At 41.3% G+C, this 22,001-nt stretch overlaps 1 protein-coding gene across 1 annotated transcript in view; it reads left to right on the top strand.

The window, feature by feature from the left end:
* Window positions 1-22,001, top strand: part of Ubr2 (ubiquitin protein ligase E3 component n-recognin 2) — a 102,241-nt gene that overhangs the window by 57,696 nt on the left and 22,544 nt on the right. The window contains exons 26-36 of the mRNA XM_013019099.1: window positions 645-747; window positions 1,755-1,864; window positions 2,222-2,302; window positions 2,568-2,746; window positions 5,419-5,618; window positions 7,353-7,446; window positions 7,923-8,084; window positions 11,334-11,437; window positions 13,485-13,563; window positions 16,307-16,455; window positions 17,068-17,123. Of these exons, the coding sequence (XP_012874553.1) occupies window positions 645-747; window positions 1,755-1,864; window positions 2,222-2,302; window positions 2,568-2,746; window positions 5,419-5,618; window positions 7,353-7,446; window positions 7,923-8,084; window positions 11,334-11,437; window positions 13,485-13,563; window positions 16,307-16,455; window positions 17,068-17,123 (1,317 nt within the window). The remainder of the gene's footprint in view (window positions 1-644; window positions 748-1,754; window positions 1,865-2,221; window positions 2,303-2,567; window positions 2,747-5,418; window positions 5,619-7,352; window positions 7,447-7,922; window positions 8,085-11,333; window positions 11,438-13,484; window positions 13,564-16,306; window positions 16,456-17,067; window positions 17,124-22,001) is intronic.

The following is a 22,001-nucleotide window of genomic DNA, read 5'->3' as shown; positions in this document are numbered from 1 at the left end:
AAGCAAATTGGCATTAGAGGAAATATATTTCAATCTCAGATGATTAAGGCCTAGTTTAGTACTGAGAGATGCCTTAAGTGGTTATAATTTGGCCACTGATTATTAGATGATTTTTTTCAAGGCTGCAATGTAGGGATGATATAAAACTGAAAATAATGAATTGTAGGAATTGCCTAGTTATCACACCTGGTGATAACTATCCTAAGTATTTGCACTTAACATTTCATGCTGATTTTTTATTTTTTTTTGTGCCAGTCCTAGGGCTTGAACTGAGGGCCTGTGTACTCCCTGAGCTTCTTTTTGCTCAAGGCTTGCTCTGCCACTTGAATCACGGTTCCACTCTTTTGGTAGTTTATTGGAGATAAGAGTCTCATTGACTTTCCTGCTCAGGCGGGCTTTGAATCTTGATCCTCATCTCAGTCTCCTAAGGAGCAATAAGTATAGGCATGAACCACCAGCACCCTGACTACTAACTGTTCTTTATTAGACTATGAACCTCCATCATTTAGTTTAATAAAAGTTAGGACTTAGAATAGTTTTTATTAAATTTAAACTTTCTGTTTTTATGATAGTGAGTTCTTTTGATATTTTGTAAGATTTATTTTTTACAAAAAAAAATTTAAAAAAAAAACATTTTATTTGAGGTATTACACTTGATTGGGATGGCCCTACAAGAAGAAAAGCAGCACTTAGAGAATGTCATAGAAGAGCATGTGGTAACATTTACCTTCACTCAGAAGATTGCAAGTATGTATTGTACACTTTGTACTAAACAAAACATACAATAATATATCTGTAACCCCTGTTACTGGAGAAGTTCTAAATGGGTACTGTTGAATGTTAGCATTTGTGGCTATATTTATTCATCTGTGTATTAAAGGTACTTTATTAGGTCCTGATATAAAAATAGGTTCTATGCATACTTAAGATGCGCACTTTTTTTTTTTTTTGGTTGGTCATGGGGCTTGAACTCTGGACCTGGGCACTGTTCCTCAGCTCTTCAGCTCAAGGCTAGTGCTCTACCACTTGAGCCACAAGACTACTTTTAGTTTTCTGGTGGTTAATTGGAGATAAGTCTCATGGTCTTTCCTGCCCAGGCTGACTTTGAACCAGGATCCTCAGATTTCATCCTCCTGAGTAGCTAGGATTACAGGCATGAGCCACTGGCACCTGGCCAGATTTCTACTTTTTGCCAAAATTCTACTTTTTATGGTGCTTTATTTGTTTTTTTTTTTAATTGTTTTAGTTTTTTCTTTAGTGGTACTGGTGATTAAAGTCAGGGCCTTACACAAGTCTTCCTTCTTGGGCCAAGACCTCACTTTCGAGTAGATGTGTGCTACTCATGTTGGCCTCAAACTATGGTCCTCCTATTTACATCTCCTAAGTGCCAGGAAGTAGGCATATGCTACCACATCCTGCCTCTTGTATTTGTTTTGCTGCTCCTATTTTACCCTTTTTGGTCACTGGCAGTCCAGTTAAGTTTCCATGTCCCTTCACAAAGCCATTCTTTTCTGGCCCAAAAGATGTGTTTTCCCAGCCCACATCAGCAATCTGCCATTTTTTCAGGTTATTTATAAATTAATATGTTATGGTAGGACTATATGAATTCAGGTTAAAAGGATTATTTTGGTCACTTTATTCAGTGATATTACTTCCTAAACGACTAAGTACAGTGAAAATACAGTTTTGTCTTATGGGAATAAGAACTGGGATGTGCTAGCTGCAGTTTTGTGCTTTTTTTTTCTCTGCTTTAGAGCCTGGGGTAGCACCAAACAATTCACCTAGCATACTGGCTATGCTGGAGACATTGCAGAACGCTCCCTATCTGGAGGTCCACAAAGACATGATTAGGTGGATACTAAAGGTAACACTTCCCACATTGTTTTTTTTTTTTTTTTTTGGTTGGTCGTGGGGCTTGAACTCTGGGCATGGGCATTGTCCCTGCACTCTTCAGCTCAAGGTGAGCACTCTACCACTTGAGCCATAGTGCCACTTCCGGTTTTCTAGTGGTTTATTGGAGATAAGAGTTATGGACTTTCCTTGCCCGGGATGGCTTTGAACCACGATCCTCAGATCTCAGCCTCCTGAGTAGCTAAGATTACAGGCGTGAGCCACCGGCACCTGGTGACATTGTTCTATTTATTTACTGTTTATTGAAATAAATAGTATGTCATGATAAAGTTGCATAGCTTTGGGATAATTGATACTTTTTTCCTTGTAGATGTACAATACTATTAAGAAGATAAGGGAGAATTCATCCACCAGTCCTATGGCAGATACAGAAGGAACCATAATGGAAGAGGTATAAATATAATAGTACTGAAAAAACACAGCAAGTGCAGTACAAATTCACTTATTTGTAATAAGTTATCAGTGGATATTCTCATACATTTGAAATTCCAGTTTTTTTTTAATGTTCTACTATTTATTAATCTGTATTAACAAGGTAAGATTCTTAAAATTTAATATGATAGAATAGTTTCAGTTAATATTTATAATTGTTTTTACTTTGGAAAAAAATGTGCATGTAGTATATAATGGTCTAATTGAATGAAGCATAATTTCAGAGTTCCAGAGACAAAGACAAAGCTGAGCGGAAGAGAAAGGCTGAGATTGCAAGGCTGCGCAGAGAAAAGGTTATGGCCCAGATGTCTGAGATGCAGCGGCACTTCATTGATGAGAACAGAGAGCTCTTCCAGCAGACACTAGAACTTGATGCCTCCACCTCTGCTGTTCTGGATCATAGGTAAACAAAGTCGTAATTGAATCTCAGGAACAAAGTTTCTTTTCCTTACAGTTGGTGTTCTTGTTTTTGCTTTTGTGTGCTGATCCTGTGGCTTGAACTCAAGGCCTGGCCTCTGTCCCTGAGCTTTTGTCTACCAGGCTAACACTCAACAACCACTTGAGCCAAAACTCTACTTTTGGTGGTTAATTGAAGATAAAGAGTCTTATGGACTTTGATGCCTAGGCTGGCTTTGAAGCTCCATCCTTAGATCTCAGCCTCCAGAGTAGCTAGGATTACAAGTGAGATCCATCACAACCTGGCTATAGGTTCTTTTTTTCTTTTTTTTGTCATTTCTGGGGCTTGAATTCAAGAACTAGGTGCTGTTCCTGACATTTATTGTTCAAGATTAACATTCTACCACTTGAGCCACAGGTATACTACCAGGTTTTTGGTGGTTAATTGAAGGTAAGAGTCTCATGAGACTTTTCCTGCCTGGACTGGCTTCAAATGATGACACTTAGGACTCAGCTGTCCAAGTAGCTAGAATTATAGGCATGAGCACCAGCACCCACTTTATTTATCTACTTAATTGCCAGGCCTCTGGCTTGAACTCTGGACCTGGGAACTGTCCCTGAGCTGCTTTGGCTCAAGGCTAGGGCTCTACCACTTGAGCCATAGTGCCACTTCCAGCTTTTTCTGTGTTGTTTATTGGAGGTAAGAGTCTCATGGACTTTCTTGCCCAGGTTGTTTTCCAACCACGATTGTCAGATCTCAGCTTCCTGAGTAGCTAGGATTACAGGCTTGAGCCACCAGCACCTGGCAAGTACCCACTTTACAGGTACATTTTTATTTATTTTTTAATTTTTTTTTCCAGTCCTGGGGCTTGAACTCAGAGCCTAGGTGCTGTCCCTTAGCTTTCTTGGCTCAAGGCTAGCACTCTACCACTTGAGCCATAGGCGTTAGCCATCGACACCTCACATGAGTAGTATTTTCTACAAAAGACTTTTGGCCTTCCTTAAGGAATAGATGCTTTAAGCTCAACATCTGTCATTAGTTGCATATGGGTAGTGAGGATTAAAGAAAATGGCTCTAACACATGAGAAAATCTTCAGGCAATTAAAAATGCCCTTTGCAGGGAAACGAATGGAACTAGAAAAAATCATTTTGAGTGAGGTAAGCCAAGAGCAGAGAGACATAGCACATGGTCTCCCTGATACATGGATGTCAAATTCAAAATGCAAGGAGATATGACAAAGTAAACAGGACTCAAGAAACAAAGGACCTCTACTTAATTGTCGTATCATTTCTAAATGCATTGGTTTCTCAGTGTTATTTTCATTTTTATTTTAATAAAAATGAAGTGTATTTAATGGCATATAGATTAGAATAGTTGATATGCCCAGAATATTTTTCTTTTTCTTTTTTTTTTAATTCTGTTTTATTGTATGGAAAGGGATGGGAAGGGGAAACAAAGGAGGAGGCTATAAATGCTTGATAAGAAATGTACTCATTAGCTTGTCCATGTAATTATAACCCCTCTGTACAGTATTTTCACAATTAAAAAAAAAAACCGGGCTAGGAAGGTGGCTCACTGGTAGAGCACTTACCTTGCATAGATGAGGCCCTGGGTTTGATTCCTCAGCACCACATAAACAAAAAGAAAAAAGCCGGAAGTGGAGCTGTGGCTCAAGTGATAGATTGCTAGCCTTGAGCTAAGGAGCTGAGGGACAGCGCCCAGGCCCAGTGTTCAGGCCCCACAACCGGACCCCCCCCCCAAAAAAAAAAAAAAGCAAGGGCTGTACAACCAAATGTACAGGAGTATTGCAGACATGATAAAAAAAATTCTGTTTTATTGTAAAGATGCTGTACAGAGGGGTTACAGTTACATGAGTAAGGCAATGAGTACCTTTCTTGTCAAGCATTGTTACACCTTCTCTTGTGCTCCCACTATAAAGTCCCTAGACTATGTTCTTGACCTCATATATGGTATATATATGTGCACATCTGAGGGAAGCTAGGAGGGCTCGAATCAGAAGGAAACAGGAAAAAATACAACAGAGAGGCCCATTAGCTGCACTGGACATTGATGAAAATGAACTAAGCAATTCAAGGGTAGCGATGGGAGGGAGGGAATGAGAAGGAAAGAGGGAGCAGCTGACACTAAGCAAAAGGAAAGAAATGTACATATCACCGATGTAGAAAAAAGTAGTTGTTAAAGTTTATAGAATTTACAAACTTTATAGACCATGATAATGAGAATTTGCCTTGTGAAGGTTAAAATGTATTTGTGTCTTTAAGTATCACTATCCAACAATACTGTGCAATTTGTGAAAGTTATGTAATCAATCTCAATTTTTTTTTTTTTAATGCCTGATGGGGCTTGGGAATGTGGCTTAGTGGTAGAGTATGCTTGCCTAACATGCATGAAATCCTGAGTTCAATTCCTCAGTACTATATAAACAGAAAAGGCCAGAAGTGGCACTGTGGCTCAAGTGATAGAGTGCTAACCTTGAGCAAAAGAACCTCAGGGGCAGTGCCCAAGCCCTGAGTTCAAGCCCCAGGACTAAGCAAAAGAAAAAGTACCTGAGCTATTATATGCATACTGAGCTATGTATATTCCCGAACTATTGTGTTATGAGTATATAGAAAGTCCTTAGGTTCATTGATTATATTTATAACCTTTTATATTACAGTCCTATGATTTCAGATATGACGTTTACAGCATTGGGCCCAGCACAAACTCAGGTCCCTGAACAAAGACAATTTGTTACCTGTATATTGTGTCAAGAGGAGCAAGAAGTTAATGTGGAAAATAGGGCAATGGTTTTGGCAGCCTTTGTTCAAAGATCAACTGTACTGTCAAAAAACAGAAAAAAAAACATTGAGGATCCGGGTAAGTCATGACAAGGTTATTGACTGCCATTTAGTGTGGTTGGGTCACTTAGGGAGATTTTATTTGATAATTACTCCATAGGGTTGGTATTACATTTAGCCAGAACATAAGCAAGAATTGTTCACTTAATAGGGAACCACATCTGAGGTGCTATGTCTGAGTCACGCAGTTGTATGCCTCCTCTCTTCAGTTTGTTTTCCATTTGTATGTGCCCATGTTGACACCTGTTGAACTTCCTGAGGAAGTTGTCTGAGAAATTCCCAAAGCACCTCTTTAGTCAGAACCTTTCACTTGGAGGATGTGAATTTTCCCTCAAAGGGAAGTCTTCACAGTATGACTGAAGTACCCTATTTATGAATAATAGCTTTATTTTTTTATCTTAAAGTTATTTAAGGCCCCATGCCAGTGCCTTGTATCTGTAATCCTAGCTACTTAGGAGGCTGAGATCTGAGGATCGCAGTTTAAAGCCAGCCCAGGCAGGAAACTCCGTGAGACTCTTATTTCCAATTAACCACTAGAAAACCAGAAGTGGCGCCTGTGGCACAAGCGGTAGAGCACTCACGTTGAGCTGAAGATCTGAGGGACAGCGCCCAGCCCAGAGTTCCCGCCCCACAACTGACCAAAAAAAAGTTATTTAAACTAGATGTTTAAAAACATTCCAAGCCAGACACCGGTGGCTTATACCAGGAGGATGAGATCTGAGGATCACAGTTCAAAGCCAGCCCTGGCAGGAAAGTCTGTGAGACTCTTATCTCCAATTAACCACCAGAAAACCAGAAGTGGCACTGTGACTCAAGTAGTAGAGCACTTGCCTTGAGCTGAAGAGTTGAGGGACAGCGCCCAGGCCCAGAGTTCAAGGCCCATGATCGACCAAAAAAAAAAAAATCAAAACATTCCAAGTCAAAGGTTGTTTCTCATTCATTAATTCCTGAAGAAAAAAGCTTTGGCTGGCAATAAGTGAATTTTTTACTGTAAAAATTGGCACCAGCCGGGAGCCGGTGGCTCACACCTATAATCCTAGCTACTCAGGAGGCTGAGATCTGAGGATCATGGTTCAAAGTCAGCCCGGGTAAGGAAAGTCCGTGAGACTCTTATCTCCAGTAAAACCACTAGAAAACTGGAAGTGGTGTTGTGGCTCAAGCAGTAAAGCGCTCACCTTGAGCTGAAGAGCTGAGGTACAGTGCCCAAGCCCAGAGTTCAAGCCCTACGAACAACCAAAATAAAAAAAAATTGGCACTAGAATGAAAGCTTCTAACCAGCCTCTAATCTGATCTGTCATGAGCCTAGATATTTTATTGTCACTTTGTCTGACATATGGTAGGTATGGTTATTTCTACACAAGTCATGTGTCATTAGACAGCTGCTTGAGAGAGCATATCCCTTACTGCCAAAACATCCTTTTTTTTTTTTTAATTGGAGCATTGAAACCCAGCTTTGAATGTGTTGAAGTCAGTCTCATGACAATTACCTGTTTTTATTTTAAGCTTAGTGCCTGATGGAGAGAAGTAGACTATTTCATTGACAAAGACTGGATATGTTGTTACCTTTGGTATTCCTGGGGATTGACTTCAGGAACTCCTAGTGGACACTAAAGTCCACAGATAATCAAGTCCTTAAGTCCTTATATAGTAACAAGTTTAAAAGTCCTTATTAAGGATTCCACAAATTTAAAGAAATTAATTTAATTTTTTATAAGAAATTAAATGCTTGGGTTTTTTTTGTTTTATAATGCAGAAAAATATGATCCATTATTCATGCATCCTGACCTGTCTTGCGGAACACACACAGGTAGCTGTGGACACATTATGCATGCCCATTGTTGGCAAAGGTAATATATATTCTTCATAGTGGTCAAGAAAAGCTTATCTGAAGGCTCATAGTTGAATTTTTTTTTTTTTTTTTTGTCGGCCATGGGGCTTGAACTCTGGGCCTGGGTGCTGTCCCTCAACTCTTCAGCTCAAGGCTATCACTCTACCACTTGAGTCACAGCGCCACTTCCAAATTGAAATTTTTTTTGGGGGGGGGTACGGTCATGGGGCCTGAACTCTGGGCCTGGGCACTGTCCCTCAGCTCTTCAGCTCAAGGCTAGCGCTCTACCATTTGAGCCACTTCTGGCTTTTTTTTTCTGCTTATGTGGTGCTGAGGAATCGAACCCAGGGCCTCAGGCATGCAAGGCAAGCACTCTACCACTGAGCCACCTTCCCAGCCCGGAAAACAAGTAATTTAAAATGTTGAAATTTGTGTCTTGTTGGAATAAATAACCACTCACTTGATTTTGACACCTCATGTTCTCTAATTGTGAAGGTATTTTGATTCTGTTCAAGCTAAAGAACAGAGAAGGCAACAACGACTACGCTTGCACACAAGCTATGATGTAGAGAATGGAGAGTTCCTTTGTCCCCTTTGTGAATGCTTGAGTAATACTGTTATTCCTCTGCTGCCTCCTCCAAGGAATATTTTTAACAGGTAAATCTTCCTCTTCACACCTATTTTTAATAGTTGTTTTTCACCCATAAATAATATAGAACATAATAAAATTCTGGTATTCATGATAAACAACTATCTTTATCTGTAGGCCTCTTTCTTTCCATCTCTCTTTCATACATTTCAAAGATAGAGGCAGATAGAGCAGTTCTTAGAGGGCTGGAACTATGGCTTAGAGGTAGAGTGCTTACCAAGCAGGCATGCTCTGTATCACATAAACAGAAAAGGCTAGAAGTGGCACTGTAGCTCAAGTGGTAGAAGTTTAGGGACAGTGCCCAGGCCCTGAGTTCAAGACCCAGGACTGGCAAAAAAAAAAGGGAGCTTTCTTTGAATAATAATTATTTGCAATTTACTGGCCAAGAAATGCTTTAGGAATCAATGTTCAAAAAAAAAAAATGTAGCCAGTCACTGGTGGCTCACTCTTTAATCGAAGCTACTCAGGAGACTGAGATCTGAGGATCATGGTTCCGAGCCAACCCAGGCAAGAAAGTCTGTTTCCAACAGAAAACCAAAAGTGACACTGTGGCTCAAAATGGTGGAGTGCTAACCTTGAGCACAAGAGCTCAGGGACAGTGACCACAACAACAACAACAAAAATTGTATTATTTAAAATGAACCAATCCTGGGGCTGGGAAGGTGGCTCAGAGGTAGAGCACTTGCCTTGCAAGCCTGAGGCCCTGAATTCGATTCCTCAGCACCATATAAGCAAAAAGAAAAAAGCCGAAGTGACACTGTAGCTCAAGTGGTAGAGCGCTAGCCTTGAGCTGAAGAGCTGAGGGACAGCGCCCAGGCCCAGAGTTCAGGCCCCACAACCAGACCCCAAAAAAATAAATAAAATGAACCAATCCTGCCATTTCCTAATTTTAGGAAGCATTTAGTTAATAGGACTATGGAACGTGTTTAACATAAGAATTTGATCTTATCCACTATAAAGACCTTAATTTCCTTTCCAGTTTAGAATTGTGCTATCTACTTTAATACATGCAAACCCTAGCTCAGCTTCTCTTATCTGAAATCCAAAATGTACCTAGCTGATGCTTATAAAATATCAAAATTTGAAGCATTTTGGATTTTGCATTTTCAGATTGGGGAAGCTCAGCAATAAAGTCTGCACAAGTACTCCAAAATCAGAAAGTCTCTGAAATCATTGCTTCTTTTCTTGTTGCCCCCCAAAATACAGGAAAGCTCAGCCTCTACTAATTGAAATCTTTTTTGTTGTTTTTGTTTTTTTGGGGGGTCTGGTTGTGGGGCCTGAACTCTGGGCCTGGGCCCTGTCCCTCAGCTCTTCAGCTCAAGGCTAGTGCTCTACCACTTGAGCCACAGCACCACTTCCGGCTGTTTTTTTTTTACTTATGTGGTGCTGAGGAATCGAACCCAGGGCCTCAGGCATGCAAGGCAAGTGCTCTACCACTGAGCCACCATCCCAGCCCCTAATTGAAATTTTAATCCTTGATTTCTGTGCAGTTTCTTGGATTCAGTCCATACCAAACTCATGTTTTCTATTATGTTTTAGAAGTCTGTTACTTACAAAGTATTGTTTTTCTCTTTTTTTTTCTTTTGTCAGTTATGGGGCTTGAACTCTGGGCCTAAGCATTGTTCCTCAGCATTTCAGCTCAAGACGAGGACTCTACCACTTAAGCACAGTGCCACTTCCGGTTTTCTGGTGGTTTATTCAAGATAACAGTCTCATGGCCTTTCCTGCCCGGGTTGGCTTTGAACTGTGATCCTCAGAACTCAGCCTCCTAAGTAGCTAGGATTACAGGCATGAACCACTGGCACCCATCACCAAGTATTCTTAAAATATTACTAAGCCAGGCACTAGTGGCTACACCTATAATCCCAGGTACTCAGTAGGCTGAGATCTGAGGATGGTTGGAAGCCATCCCAGGCAGAAAAGTCCATGATAATTTATCTCCGATTAACCAGCAAAAAAGCTAGAAGTGGAGAGGATTAGAGAACAGAAAAGCTCAGGGACAGTGCCCACACCCTGAGTTCATGCTCCAAGATGGTTGGAGGGGGGAGAGTGGGGGGGGAGTCGGGGAGGGAATGACTAGATTGTGATGTAAATTCATGCTCCTAATCCTATTTTATAAAATGAATTTGAACTAAGAAACCAATCATTCTTAGATTAAGGATTAAGCAAGTAAGGAGAAATGATCTTTGGTTGAATTTCACCTGTGACTTGGTAGTTTAAGTATGTTTTGTCTTACTCTTAAGAGGCATTATTGCATAGTCCTAAATGAGGAGTTATAAAAATAACAGTCTTTGGAATCTGACAGAACTGAGTTTGAAGGCCAAGTTTGCCTCTTATGACCTTAAGCTCTAAATTTCAGTTTCCCCGTCTGCAAAATAGGGACAATAATACATAGGATTATACTAAACATTTACAGTAAAGCATTTATTAAGAGCTTATCAAACCAGGTGCCAGTGGCTCACACCTGTAATCCTAGCTACTTAGGAGGCTGAGATCTGAGGATCATGGTTTAAAGCCAGCCCAGGCAGGAAAGACCATGAGACTCTTATCTCCAATAAAACACCAGAAAACTGGAAGTGGTGCTGTAGTTCAAGCTGAAGAGCGCAGGGACAGCACCCAAGCCCAGAGTTCAAGCCCTACCACCGACAAAAAATAAAATAAAAGAGCTTATCAAATAAGCAGTTAATAAATCTTGGATGTGGTAGTAAATGTGATATTTAAAAAATTGTAGTAGATTCCAATACTGAAAGAAATGCCAGGGGCTGGAAATGTGGCTTAGTGGTAGAGTGCTTGCCTAGCATGCATGGGTTTGATACCTCAGTACCACATAAACAAAGAGCTGAAGGTAGTGCTATGGCTCAAGAGGTAAAGTGCTAGACTTGAGCTGAAGAACTCAAGGACAGTGCCCAGGCCCTGAGTTCAAGTCCCAGGACTGGCAAAAAAGTTTAAAAAAATTTAAAAAAAATTTTAAAGCCATTTTTCATATCTGTTCTGGATTGCCCTTCCCCCACTGCTGGTGATTGAACCTTCACTCTCATGCTTTTCAATCAAGTGTTCTACCCCAGTGTATATCTCTAACACACGTTCTGTTTCAGTTGTTTGTTTAGTTTGGTTTTTTTCAGTAACTTTCCCTCTGACCTGTTCTCAAGTCTTTGAGATGTCTAAAATATTATACTCATGATAATTTAAGAACTCTTTTCTATCTTAAACTAAGCAACAATAGTAAAGTGCTAAGTATTCTCTGTAATCTTTTCTAGGAGGTTAAATTTTTCACATCAACCAAATCTGGCTCAATGGATTAGAACAGTATCTCAGCAGATAAACGCGTTACAGGCTCTTAGAAAAGAAGAAAGTGCACCTAGTAAGTTCTGGTATCCTGTTTTTTTTTTTGTCCCCTAAAGCCTGAGATCTTCCGAAAACAAGATCCAGAATAAATTTGTTTTTAAAGTATTACAAACCTTGCATTAAAGTCTTTTGTTTAAGCCAGAGGTAGGTAGTAGGTATTGCCTTTAATCTTAGTAGTCAGGAGATTAAAGCAGGCGGATCTTTGAGTTCAGTCTGGGGTATATAGAATGTATAGTGAGATCCTGCCTCAAAAAAAATTTTTTTTTATTCATTTTTTTTTTTTTGTCAGTCGTGGGGCCTGAACTGTGGGCCTGGGCACTGTCCCTCAGCTTGTCAGCTCAAGGTGAGCACTCTCAAGCCACACCGTCACTTCTGGCTTTTTCCTGCTTATGTGGTGCTAAGGAATTGAACCCAGGACCTCATACATGCAAAGCAAGCACTCTACCACTGAGCTTCCTGCTCAGCCCCCGATTCATTGTAATTTTCTTTTGTCCTTTTTTTTTTTAAAGCAGTACTGGAGCAGTGCCTAGGTACTGTCCCTTAGCTTTTTCACTCAAGATTGGTGCTTTACCACTTGAACTACAGTTCTACTTCTGAGTTTTTACTGCTTAATTAGAAATAATAGTCATCCAGACTTTACTGCTCGGAGCTAGCTTTGACCCACAATCTTCAGATCTGAGCCTCCTGGGGAGCTATGATATTTTATCTTTTTAAAATAAATCTGTCTCATGGGCTGGGAAGGTGGCTCAGTGGTAGAGCGTTTGCCTTGCATGCCTGAGGCCCTGGGTTCGATTCCTCAGCACCACATAAGCAAAAAGGAAAAGCCGGAAGTGGCGCTGTGGCTCAAGTGGTAGAACGCTAGCCCTGAGCTGAAGAGCTGAGGGACAGCGCCCAGGCCCTGAGTTCAGGCCCCACGACTGGACCCAAAAAAATTTTTAAAAAGTAAAATAAAATAAATCTGTCTCTTATGCATTAAATCATCTTTCTAGTTGTTTTTTATTGTTTTTTTTTCTTTTTGTCTGGTTGTGGGGCTTGAACTTGGCCTGGGTGCTGTCCCTGAGCCTGTTTGTACTCAAGGCTAGTGCTCTAACACTTGAGTCACAGTGCCACTTCTAGTTTTTGAGTGGTTTAATTGGAGATCAGAGACTCATGGGGACTTTTCTGCCTGGCCTGGCTTCAAACCACACACTTCAGATCTCAGCCTCCTGAGTAGCTAGGATTACAGGTGTGAGCCACCTGTAATCCTTATTAATCTTTATTAATAATTAATTAATTTTTATTCTTAGAATATTAATCTTTATTCTTAGAAAACATATAAGGTCTGGGAATGTGGCTTAGTGGTAGAGTACTTGCCTAGTATGCATAAAGCCCTGGGTTGATTCCTCAGTACCACATAAACAGAAAAAGCCAGAAGTGGCGCTATGGCTCAAGTAGTAGAGCCCCTAACCTTGAGCAGGGACAGTGCTCAGGCCTGAGTTCAAGCCCAGGGACTGGCAGAAAAAAAGAAGGAAAACATATAAGTGCAAGAAAAGTTTATAATAAATGCTTTTCCATTTTGCTGAAGTGCTAGAGAAAGGGAAATGTGAAGGTGACTGAGTGCTAAGTGAGCTTTAGTTTTCAGTGTCTGAGTCATTTAATCGTAAGCAGCGCCAAAAACTCCCCAAGTCAGAAGTGGCTCTGTAGCTCAAGTGGTAGAGCACTAGCCTTGAATAGAAGAGCTGAGGGACAGTGCCCAGGTCTAGAGTTAAAGCCTCATGACCAACCAAAAAAAGAAAAACCTCCCATGTCTCATCTGCCACACACTGCCCTGATGACCGGTGGGAAATCACTATGAGCAGAAACAAAATACCGTGCTCTTGGTGTGGTGGTTAGACTGTGAGAAGGAACTTCAATCAGCCAAACACCAGTATTTGTTATGCTTTATTGGGAACAGTATATTATGCCTGTTTTTATAACTGGCAAGTTTTCTCAAATATACTTATTTCCTGCATGGCTAAAATATATAGAAATAATGTATAATACCATATACTATAGAAAAAATATACAAATGCTTGGTTTTATAGATACTGCCTCTTCAGAAAATTCAGAAAACATGCATGAATTACAGCTTCCAGAAGGATTCAGGCCCAGTTTTCACCCTAAGTGAGTATATCATTTCATTTTTTTTTCTCTCTCTCTCTATCCTGGGACTTGAACTCTGGGCCTGTGCACTGTCCCTCAGCTCTTCAGCTCAAGGCTAGCCCTCTACCACTTGAGCCACAGCACCACTTCTGGTTTTCTAGTGGTTAACTGGAGATAAGAGTCTCACAGACTTCCCTACCTGGGCTGGCTTTGAACCATGATCCTCAGATCTCAGCCTCCTAAATAGTTAAGATTACAGGCATGAGCTACCTATTTCATTCCTTTTAAATTTGGCCCATTCAAAATGAAAAATTAAGTCAGTGATTATAAGAAAATAATTTGGCAAGCTAGAAACCAAAGTGTAGCAAAATACTGATGTTGAATTCTGAAGCTTAAGCATTAGGTAATAAAAGAATCACATGACAGTTTGAATCTCCCTCCTGTATAGCCAGTCAGCTGCACTCCCCTGATCTGCTCATGGCCACCTCAAGACACTTAAAGCCACAGTCCGGCTTCCCCCACCAAGTCCTATATTTCCTTCTGATTTACACCTTTACGTTTATGGACTAACCAGTCTTAGTTACCAATACCCAAAAGCAGAAGGAAATGAAGTACATAGGGGTGAAGCTATTTGCTCAAAATCACAAAGCTAATAAGCAGTGGTATTGGGATCCTAATCAAGCATTCCTTTGTAACAACTGGTCATCACTAAAACAGAGTTGAAAATACTCTGTTTTTGGTTTTCTGTGTGTGTATTTCAAATTTATTATTCCCCTGAATAGTGTTGTAGGCCTGTTGGATGCCTAATTCAAGCGCTTGTGCCAGTTAGATGATCTTTCTCTCCTGAAGTCCTCCCACCCACACACAGCTTCTGCCTTCCTGTACCAGCCAGGACACTACATTGCTGTCACCTTGAGATTTTCTTCAGTCATTTTCCCTCTTTTGCTCACATACATCCTTCAACAGGCTCCTCAGAAAGGATACTTGAATATTAACTTTTGTGTGGGATTTTTGTTGGTGGTGGTGGTCAGGTGTTTACTTTCATGCTGAAGATTAATCCTAGGGTCCTGCTATACCGCTGAGCTCGACACCTAGTCCCAAATTTTTCTTTCTGTTTGTTTCTTCCTTTCCTTGATGCTTTCTCTAAATATTTATTGGTCCTTGGGTAGCTATTTAAAAATAGCTCGTTTGGGCTGGGAATATGGTTTACTGGTAGAGTGCTTGCTTAGCATACATGAAGCCCTGGGATCAATTCCTCAGTAACACATACACAAAAAAGTCTGGAAGGAGTGCTGTGGCTCAAGTGATAGAGTTCTAGCCTTGAGCAAGAGAAGCTCAGGGACAGTGCCAGGCCCTGAGTTCAAGCCCCAGGGCTGGCAAAAAAAAAAAAAAAAAAAAAGCTCATTTAACAGAAGAAACCTAATTGGATACAGATAGGCAGATATTGATGACTTGTGAGTCTCACAGTAAGGTGATCATCTATGGCAGTGGGTATGTACTGCTGATATTCTCAGGATGGGAAGAGAAAGTGTCAGGATTACCACAGTTTGGTTTGTAGACTTTGCAAATGTCCCATTTTAGTTCTCTGCTAATCCAGAGAACATCTAACTTTTAACAGTTCTCTTTCTCCCCTATCCCTTTTCCTATAGCTGTCTCTGAATACATGTTAAGTGGTTCAGTTTCAACACAAGAAATAGCTGTTAGAAAAAAGCCGTTTAAGGCGGGTGCTGGTGGCTCACGCCTGTAATCCTAGCTACTCAGAGGCTGATATCTGAGGATCGTGGTTCAAAGCCAGCCCTGGCAGGAAACACTGAGACTCCTATCTCTGATAAACCACCAGAAAACAGGAAGTGGTGCTGTAGCTCAAGTGGTAGAGCGCTCGCCTTGAGCTGAAGAGCTGAGGGACAGCGCCCAGGCCCAGAGTTCAAGCCCCACAACTGACCAAAAAAAAAGAAAGAAAAGAAAAAGGCCATTTAAAGTTGGGCACTGATGGTTTATGTCTGTAATCCTAGCTACTCAGGAGGCTGAGATCTCAGGATCACTGTTCAAAGCCAGCCTGGGCAGAAAAGTCTGTGAGACTCTTATCACCAATAAAAGACTCAGCAAAAGCCAGAAGTGAGCCAGGTGTCAGTGGCTTATGCCTGTAATCCTAGCTGAGATCTGAGGATTGCGGTTCAAAGCCAGCTCTGGCAGAAAAATCCATGAGACTCCTATCTCCAATTAACCACCAGAAAACTGAAAGTGTCGCTGTGGCTCAAGTGGTAGAATGCTCACTTTGAGCTTAAGAGCTCAGGGGCAGCACCCAGGCCCAGAGTTCAAAACGCAGGACAGACAAAAAAGAAAAAAAGAAGCCGGGCGCTAGTGGCTCACGCCTGTAATCCTAGCTACTCAGGAGGCTGAGATCTGAGGATCGCAGTTCAAAGCCAGCCCAGGCAGGAAAGTCCATGAAACTCCTATCTCCAATAAACCACTAGAAAACCGGAAGTGGCGCTATAGCTCAAGTGGTAGAGCCCTTGCCTTGAGCTGAAGAGCTGAGGGACAGCGCTCAGGCCCAGAGTTCAAGCCCCACAACCAAAAAAAAAAAAAGAAAAGAAAAAGAAAAAAAGCCAGAAGTGGAGCTATGGCTCAAGTGGTAGAGTGCTAACCCTAGCACAAAGAGGCTCGAGACAATGCCCAGGCCCTAAGTTCAAGCCCCAAGACCAAAAAAAAGAAAGCCATTTTATTACACATTGTTTTGAACTAATCCTATACATATTTGTTGCAGGAACCCTTATTCTGAGAGCATAAAAGAAATGCTAACAACATTTGGAACTGCTACTTATAAGGTGGGACTGAAAGTTCATCCCAATGAGAGTGACCCCCGTGTGCCCATTACATGTTGGGGTAGTTGTGCCTACACTATCCAGAGCATAGGTGAGAGATTGACTCTGACATTGTACCTCTTCACATATTTAGAATCCTGGGTTTGGTTGGGGGGAAGAGGGATTGTCAGCTATGGGGCTTGAACTCAGGGCCTGGACACTGTTCCTAAGCTTTTTTTGCTCAAGGTCAGTGCTCTACCACTTTAAGTCATAGCACCACTACAGGTTTTTGTATGGTTGATTTTGCCTCGGCCAGCTACAAACTGCGATCCTTTCTATCTTAGCTTCCTGGGTAGCTAGGATTATGGGTGTAAGCCACATCGCCCGGCTAGAATCCTGTTTTAACTGTTTAAAGTGGACAAAAAATATAAAGAAATAATAAAAGGGCTTAATGGCAGGAAATGTCACGTGTAGACAGAATATTAGTCTGGCAGCTTATAAACTAAATACAGCAATAGAAAACTCATGGAGGTGGTTGCTACAAATATTTACTAGTTGAGGAATCTGTTCATTTTTACTTCTCATTCAAAGATAATTGTTATGAAATGATTTTAAGGATTATCAAATCTGACAATATTGTACTTTATGCAGATTTTTAAACTTTTTAGAAAATAGTAATAAATACAACATAAAATTGACTATATTAATCATTTTTAACCCACAGAAAGAATTTTGAGTGATGAAGATAAGCCATTATTTGGTCCTTTGCCTTGCAGACTGGTAGGTTCTATATGGGTTCTGGTAGGTTTTGCTTCTTTTAAACATACAGATCTGAAGTCATTTTTGTAATAGAGAGTTCGTTCTTTCCAGAGTAAAACACATATTCTGTAAAGATGTTGAAGTAGTGTTTGTGGTTCAGTTTTTCTACATAGATTTCTAGAAGACACTATACCTCTCTTTCATACAGAACTGTTTATTAAGCACTTAAAAAGATGCAGAAAAACTCAAAACTGTTTTCTTAAAATTTTTGTGTGTATGTACCAGTACTGGGGCCTGAACTTGGAGTCTGGATGCTGTCCTTTAGCTTTTCACTCAAATCGGATGCTCTTACCATCTGAGCTACAACTCTACTTCTGGCTTTTTGTTGAAGATAAAAATTGAAGATAAGAATGTCATGGAAGCCAGGCACATTGGCTAATATCTGTAATCGTAGCTATTCAGAAGGCTAATAAGATTTGAGGATTGTGGTTCAAAGCCAGCCTAGGCAGGGAAATCCATGAGACTCTTCAATAAACCACCAGAAAGCCAGAAGTGGTGCTGTGGTCAAAGTAGTAAAGCACTAGTCTTGAGCTGAAAAGCTCAGGGACAGCACCCAGGCCCAGAGTTCAAGCCCCACGATGACCCAAAAAAAAGAATCTCATGGACTTTCCTGTCTGGACTGACTTCAAACTGTGATCGATCAGTCTCAGACTTATTTTTTGGTTGATTATGGGGCTTGAATTTAGGATTTGGGTGTTGTCCTGAGCTCTTTTGCCCCAGGCCAGCACTCTACCACTTTGAACCACAGCTCCAATTCCCATTTTCTGGAGATTGATTGGAGAAGACTTTCCTCTCTGAGCTGTCTTTGTACTGTGATCCACAGATCAAATCTCAGCCTTTTGAATAGCTAGGAATAGAGGCATTGAGCCTACTGAGAGTAGGATATATCTTTAGAATAAGAATGAAGAAATAGGGGCTGGGAAGGTGGCTCAGTGGTAGATTGCTTGCCTTGCATGCATGAGGCCCTGGGTTCGATTCCTTAGCAACACATAAGCAGAAAAAGCTGGAAGCGGTGCTGTGGCTCAAGTGGTAGAACGCTAGCCCTGAGCTGAAGAGCTGAGGGACAGCGCCCAGGCCCTGAGTTCAGGCCCCACGACTGGACCCAAAAAAATTTTTAAAAAGTAAAATAAAATAAATCTGTCTCTTATGCATTAAATCATCTTTCTAGTTGTTTTTTATTGTTTTTTTTTCTTTTTGTCTGGTTGTGGGGCTTGAACTTGGCCTGGGTGCTGTCCCTGAGCCTGTTTGTACTCAAGGCTAGTGCTCTAACACTTGAGTCACAGTGCCACTTCTAGTTTTTGAGTGGTTTAATTGGAGATCAGAGACTCATGGGGACTTTTCTGCCTGGCCTGGCTTCAAACCACACACTTCAGATCTCAGCCTCCTGAGTAGCTAGGATTACAGGTGTGAGCCACCTGTAATCCTTATTAATCTTTATTAATAATTAATTAATTTTTATTCTTAGAATATTAATCTTTATTCTTAGAAAACATATAAGGTCTGGGAATGTGGCTTAGTGGTAGAGTACTTGCCTAGTATGCATAAAGCCCTGGGTTGATTCCTCAGTACCACATAAACAGAAAAAGCCAGAAGTGGCGCTATGGCTCAAGTAGTAGAGCCCCTAACCTTGAGCAGGGACAGTGCTCAGGCCTGAGTTCAAGCCCAGGGACTGGCAGAAAAAAAGAAGGAAAACATATAAGTGCAAGAAAAGTTTATAATAAATGCTTTTCCATTTTGCTGAAGTGCTAGAGAAAGGGAAATGTGAAGGTGACTGAGTGCTAAGTGAGCTTTAGTTTTCAGTGTCTGAGTCATTTAATCGTAAGCAGCGCCAAAAACTCCCCAAGTCAGAAGTGGCTCTGTAGCTCAAGTGGTAGAGCACTAGCCTTGAATAGAAGAGCTGAGGGACAGTGCCCAGGTCTAGAGTTAAAGCCTCATGACCAACCAAAAAAAGAAAAACCTCCCATGTCTCATCTGCCACACACTGCCCTGATGACCGGTGGGAAATCACTATGAGCAGAAACAAAATACCGTGCTCTTGGTGTGGTGGTTAGACTGTGAGAAGGAACTTCAATCAGCCAAACACCAGTATTTGTTATGCTTTATTGGGAACAGTATATTATGCCTGTTTTTATAACTGGCAAGTTTTCTCAAATATACTTATTTCCTGCATGGCTAAAATATATAGAAATAATGTATAATACCATATACTATAGAAAAAATATACAAATGCTTGGTTTTATAGATACTGCCTCTTCAGAAAATTCAGAAAACATGCATGAATTACAGCTTCCAGAAGGATTCAGGCCCAGTTTTCACCCTAAGTGAGTATATCATTTCATTTTTTTTTCTCTCTCTCTCTATCCTGGGACTTGAACTCTGGGCCTGTGCACTGTCCCTCAGCTCTTCAGCTCAAGGCTAGCCCTCTACCACTTGAGCCACAGCACCACTTCTGGTTTTCTAGTGGTTAACTGGAGATAAGAGTCTCACAGACTTCCCTACCTGGGCTGGCTTTGAACCATGATCCTCAGATCTCAGCCTCCTAAATAGTTAAGATTACAGGCATGAGCTACCTATTTCATTCCTTTTAAATTTGGCCCATTCAAAATGAAAAATTAAGTCAGTGATTATAAGAAAATAATTTGGCAAGCTAGAAACCAAAGTGTAGCAAAATACTGATGTTGAATTCTGAAGCTTAAGCATTAGGTAATAAAAGAATCACATGACAGTTTGAATCTCCCTCCTGTATAGCCAGTCAGCTGCACTCCCCTGATCTGCTCATGGCCACCTCAAGACACTTAAAGCCACAGTCCGGCTTCCCCCACCAAGTCCTATATTTCCTTCTGATTTACACCTTTACGTTTATGGACTAACCAGTCTTAGTTACCAATACCCAAAAGCAGAAGGAAATGAAGTACATAGGGGTGAAGCTATTTGCTCAAAATCACAAAGCTAATAAGCAGTGGTATTGGGATCCTAATCAAGCATTCCTTTGTAACAACTGGTCATCACTAAAACAGAGTTGAAAATACTCTGTTTTTGGTTTTCTGTGTGTGTATTTCAAATTTATTATTCCCCTGAATAGTGTTGTAGGCCTGTTGGATGCCTAATTCAAGCGCTTGTGCCAGTTAGATGATCTTTCTCTCCTGAAGTCCTCCCACCCACACACAGCTTCTGCCTTCCTGTACCAGCCAGGACACTACATTGCTGTCACCTTGAGATTTTCTTCAGTCATTTTCCCTCTTTTGCTCACATACATCCTTCAACAGGCTCCTCAGAAAGGATACTTGAATATTAACTTTTGTGTGGGATTTTTGTTGGTGGTGGTGGTCAGGTGTTTACTTTCATGCTGAAGATTAATCCTAGGGTCCTGCTATACCGCTGAGCTCGACACCTAGTCCCAAATTTTTCTTTCTGTTTGTTTCTTCCTTTCCTTGATGCTTTCTCTAAATATTTATTGGTCCTTGGGTAGCTATTTAAAAATAGCTCGTTTGGGCTGGGAATATGGTTTACTGGTAGAGTGCTTGCTTAGCATACATGAAGCCCTGGGATCAATTCCTCAGTAACACATACACAAAAAAGTCTGGAAGGAGTGCTGTGGCTCAAGTGATAGAGTTCTAGCCTTGAGCAAGAGAAGCTCAGGGACAGTGCCAGGCCCTGAGTTCAAGCCCCAGGGCTGGCAAAAAAAAAAAAAAAAAAAAAGCTCATTTAACAGAAGAAACCTAATTGGATACAGATAGGCAGATATTGATGACTTGTGAGTCTCACAGTAAGGTGATCATCTATGGCAGTGGGTATGTACTGCTGATATTCTCAGGATGGGAAGAGAAAGTGTCAGGATTACCACAGTTTGGTTTGTAGACTTTGCAAATGTCCCATTTTAGTTCTCTGCTAATCCAGAGAACATCTAACTTTTAACAGTTCTCTTTCTCCCCTATCCCTTTTCCTATAGCTGTCTCTGAATACATGTTAAGTGGTTCAGTTTCAACACAAGAAATAGCTGTTAGAAAAAAGCCGTTTAAGGCGGGTGCTGGTGGCTCACGCCTGTAATCCTAGCTACTCAGAGGCTGATATCTGAGGATCGTGGTTCAAAGCCAGCCCTGGCAGGAAACACTGAGACTCCTATCTCTGATAAACCACCAGAAAACAGGAAGTGGTGCTGTAGCTCAAGTGGTAGAGCGCTCGCCTTGAGCTGAAGAGCTGAGGGACAGCGCCCAGGCCCAGAGTTCAAGCCCCACAACTGACCAAAAAAAAAGAAAGAAAAGAAAAAGGCCATTTAAAGTTGGGCACTGATGGTTTATGTCTGTAATCCTAGCTACTCAGGAGGCTGAGATCTCAGGATCACTGTTCAAAGCCAGCCTGGGCAGAAAAGTCTGTGAGACTCTTATCACCAATAAAAGACTCAGCAAAAGCCAGAAGTGAGCCAGGTGTCAGTGGCTTATGCCTGTAATCCTAGCTGAGATCTGAGGATTGCGGTTCAAAGCCAGCTCTGGCAGAAAAATCCATGAGACTCCTATCTCCAATTAACCACCAGAAAACTGAAAGTGTCGCTGTGGCTCAAGTGGTAGAATGCTCACTTTGAGCTTAAGAGCTCAGGGGCAGCACCCAGGCCCAGAGTTCAAAACGCAGGACAGACAAAAAAGAAAAAAAGAAGCCGGGCGCTAGTGGCTCACGCCTGTAATCCTAGCTACTCAGGAGGCTGAGATCTGAGGATCGCAGTTCAAAGCCAGCCCAGGCAGGAAAGTCCATGAAACTCCTATCTCCAATAAACCACTAGAAAACCGGAAGTGGCGCTATAGCTCAAGTGGTAGAGCCCTTGCCTTGAGCTGAAGAGCTGAGGGA

The sequence above is a fragment of the Dipodomys ordii genome, unplaced genomic scaffold, assembly GCF_000151885.1.
Source record: "Dipodomys ordii isolate 6190 unplaced genomic scaffold, Dord_2.0 Scaffold44, whole genome shotgun sequence".
In the NCBI taxonomy this organism is placed as follows: Eukaryota; Metazoa; Chordata; class Mammalia; order Rodentia; family Heteromyidae; genus Dipodomys; species Dipodomys ordii.
Note: the sequence above shows the minus strand (reverse complement) of the source record. Positions and strands in the feature narration are given on the sequence as shown.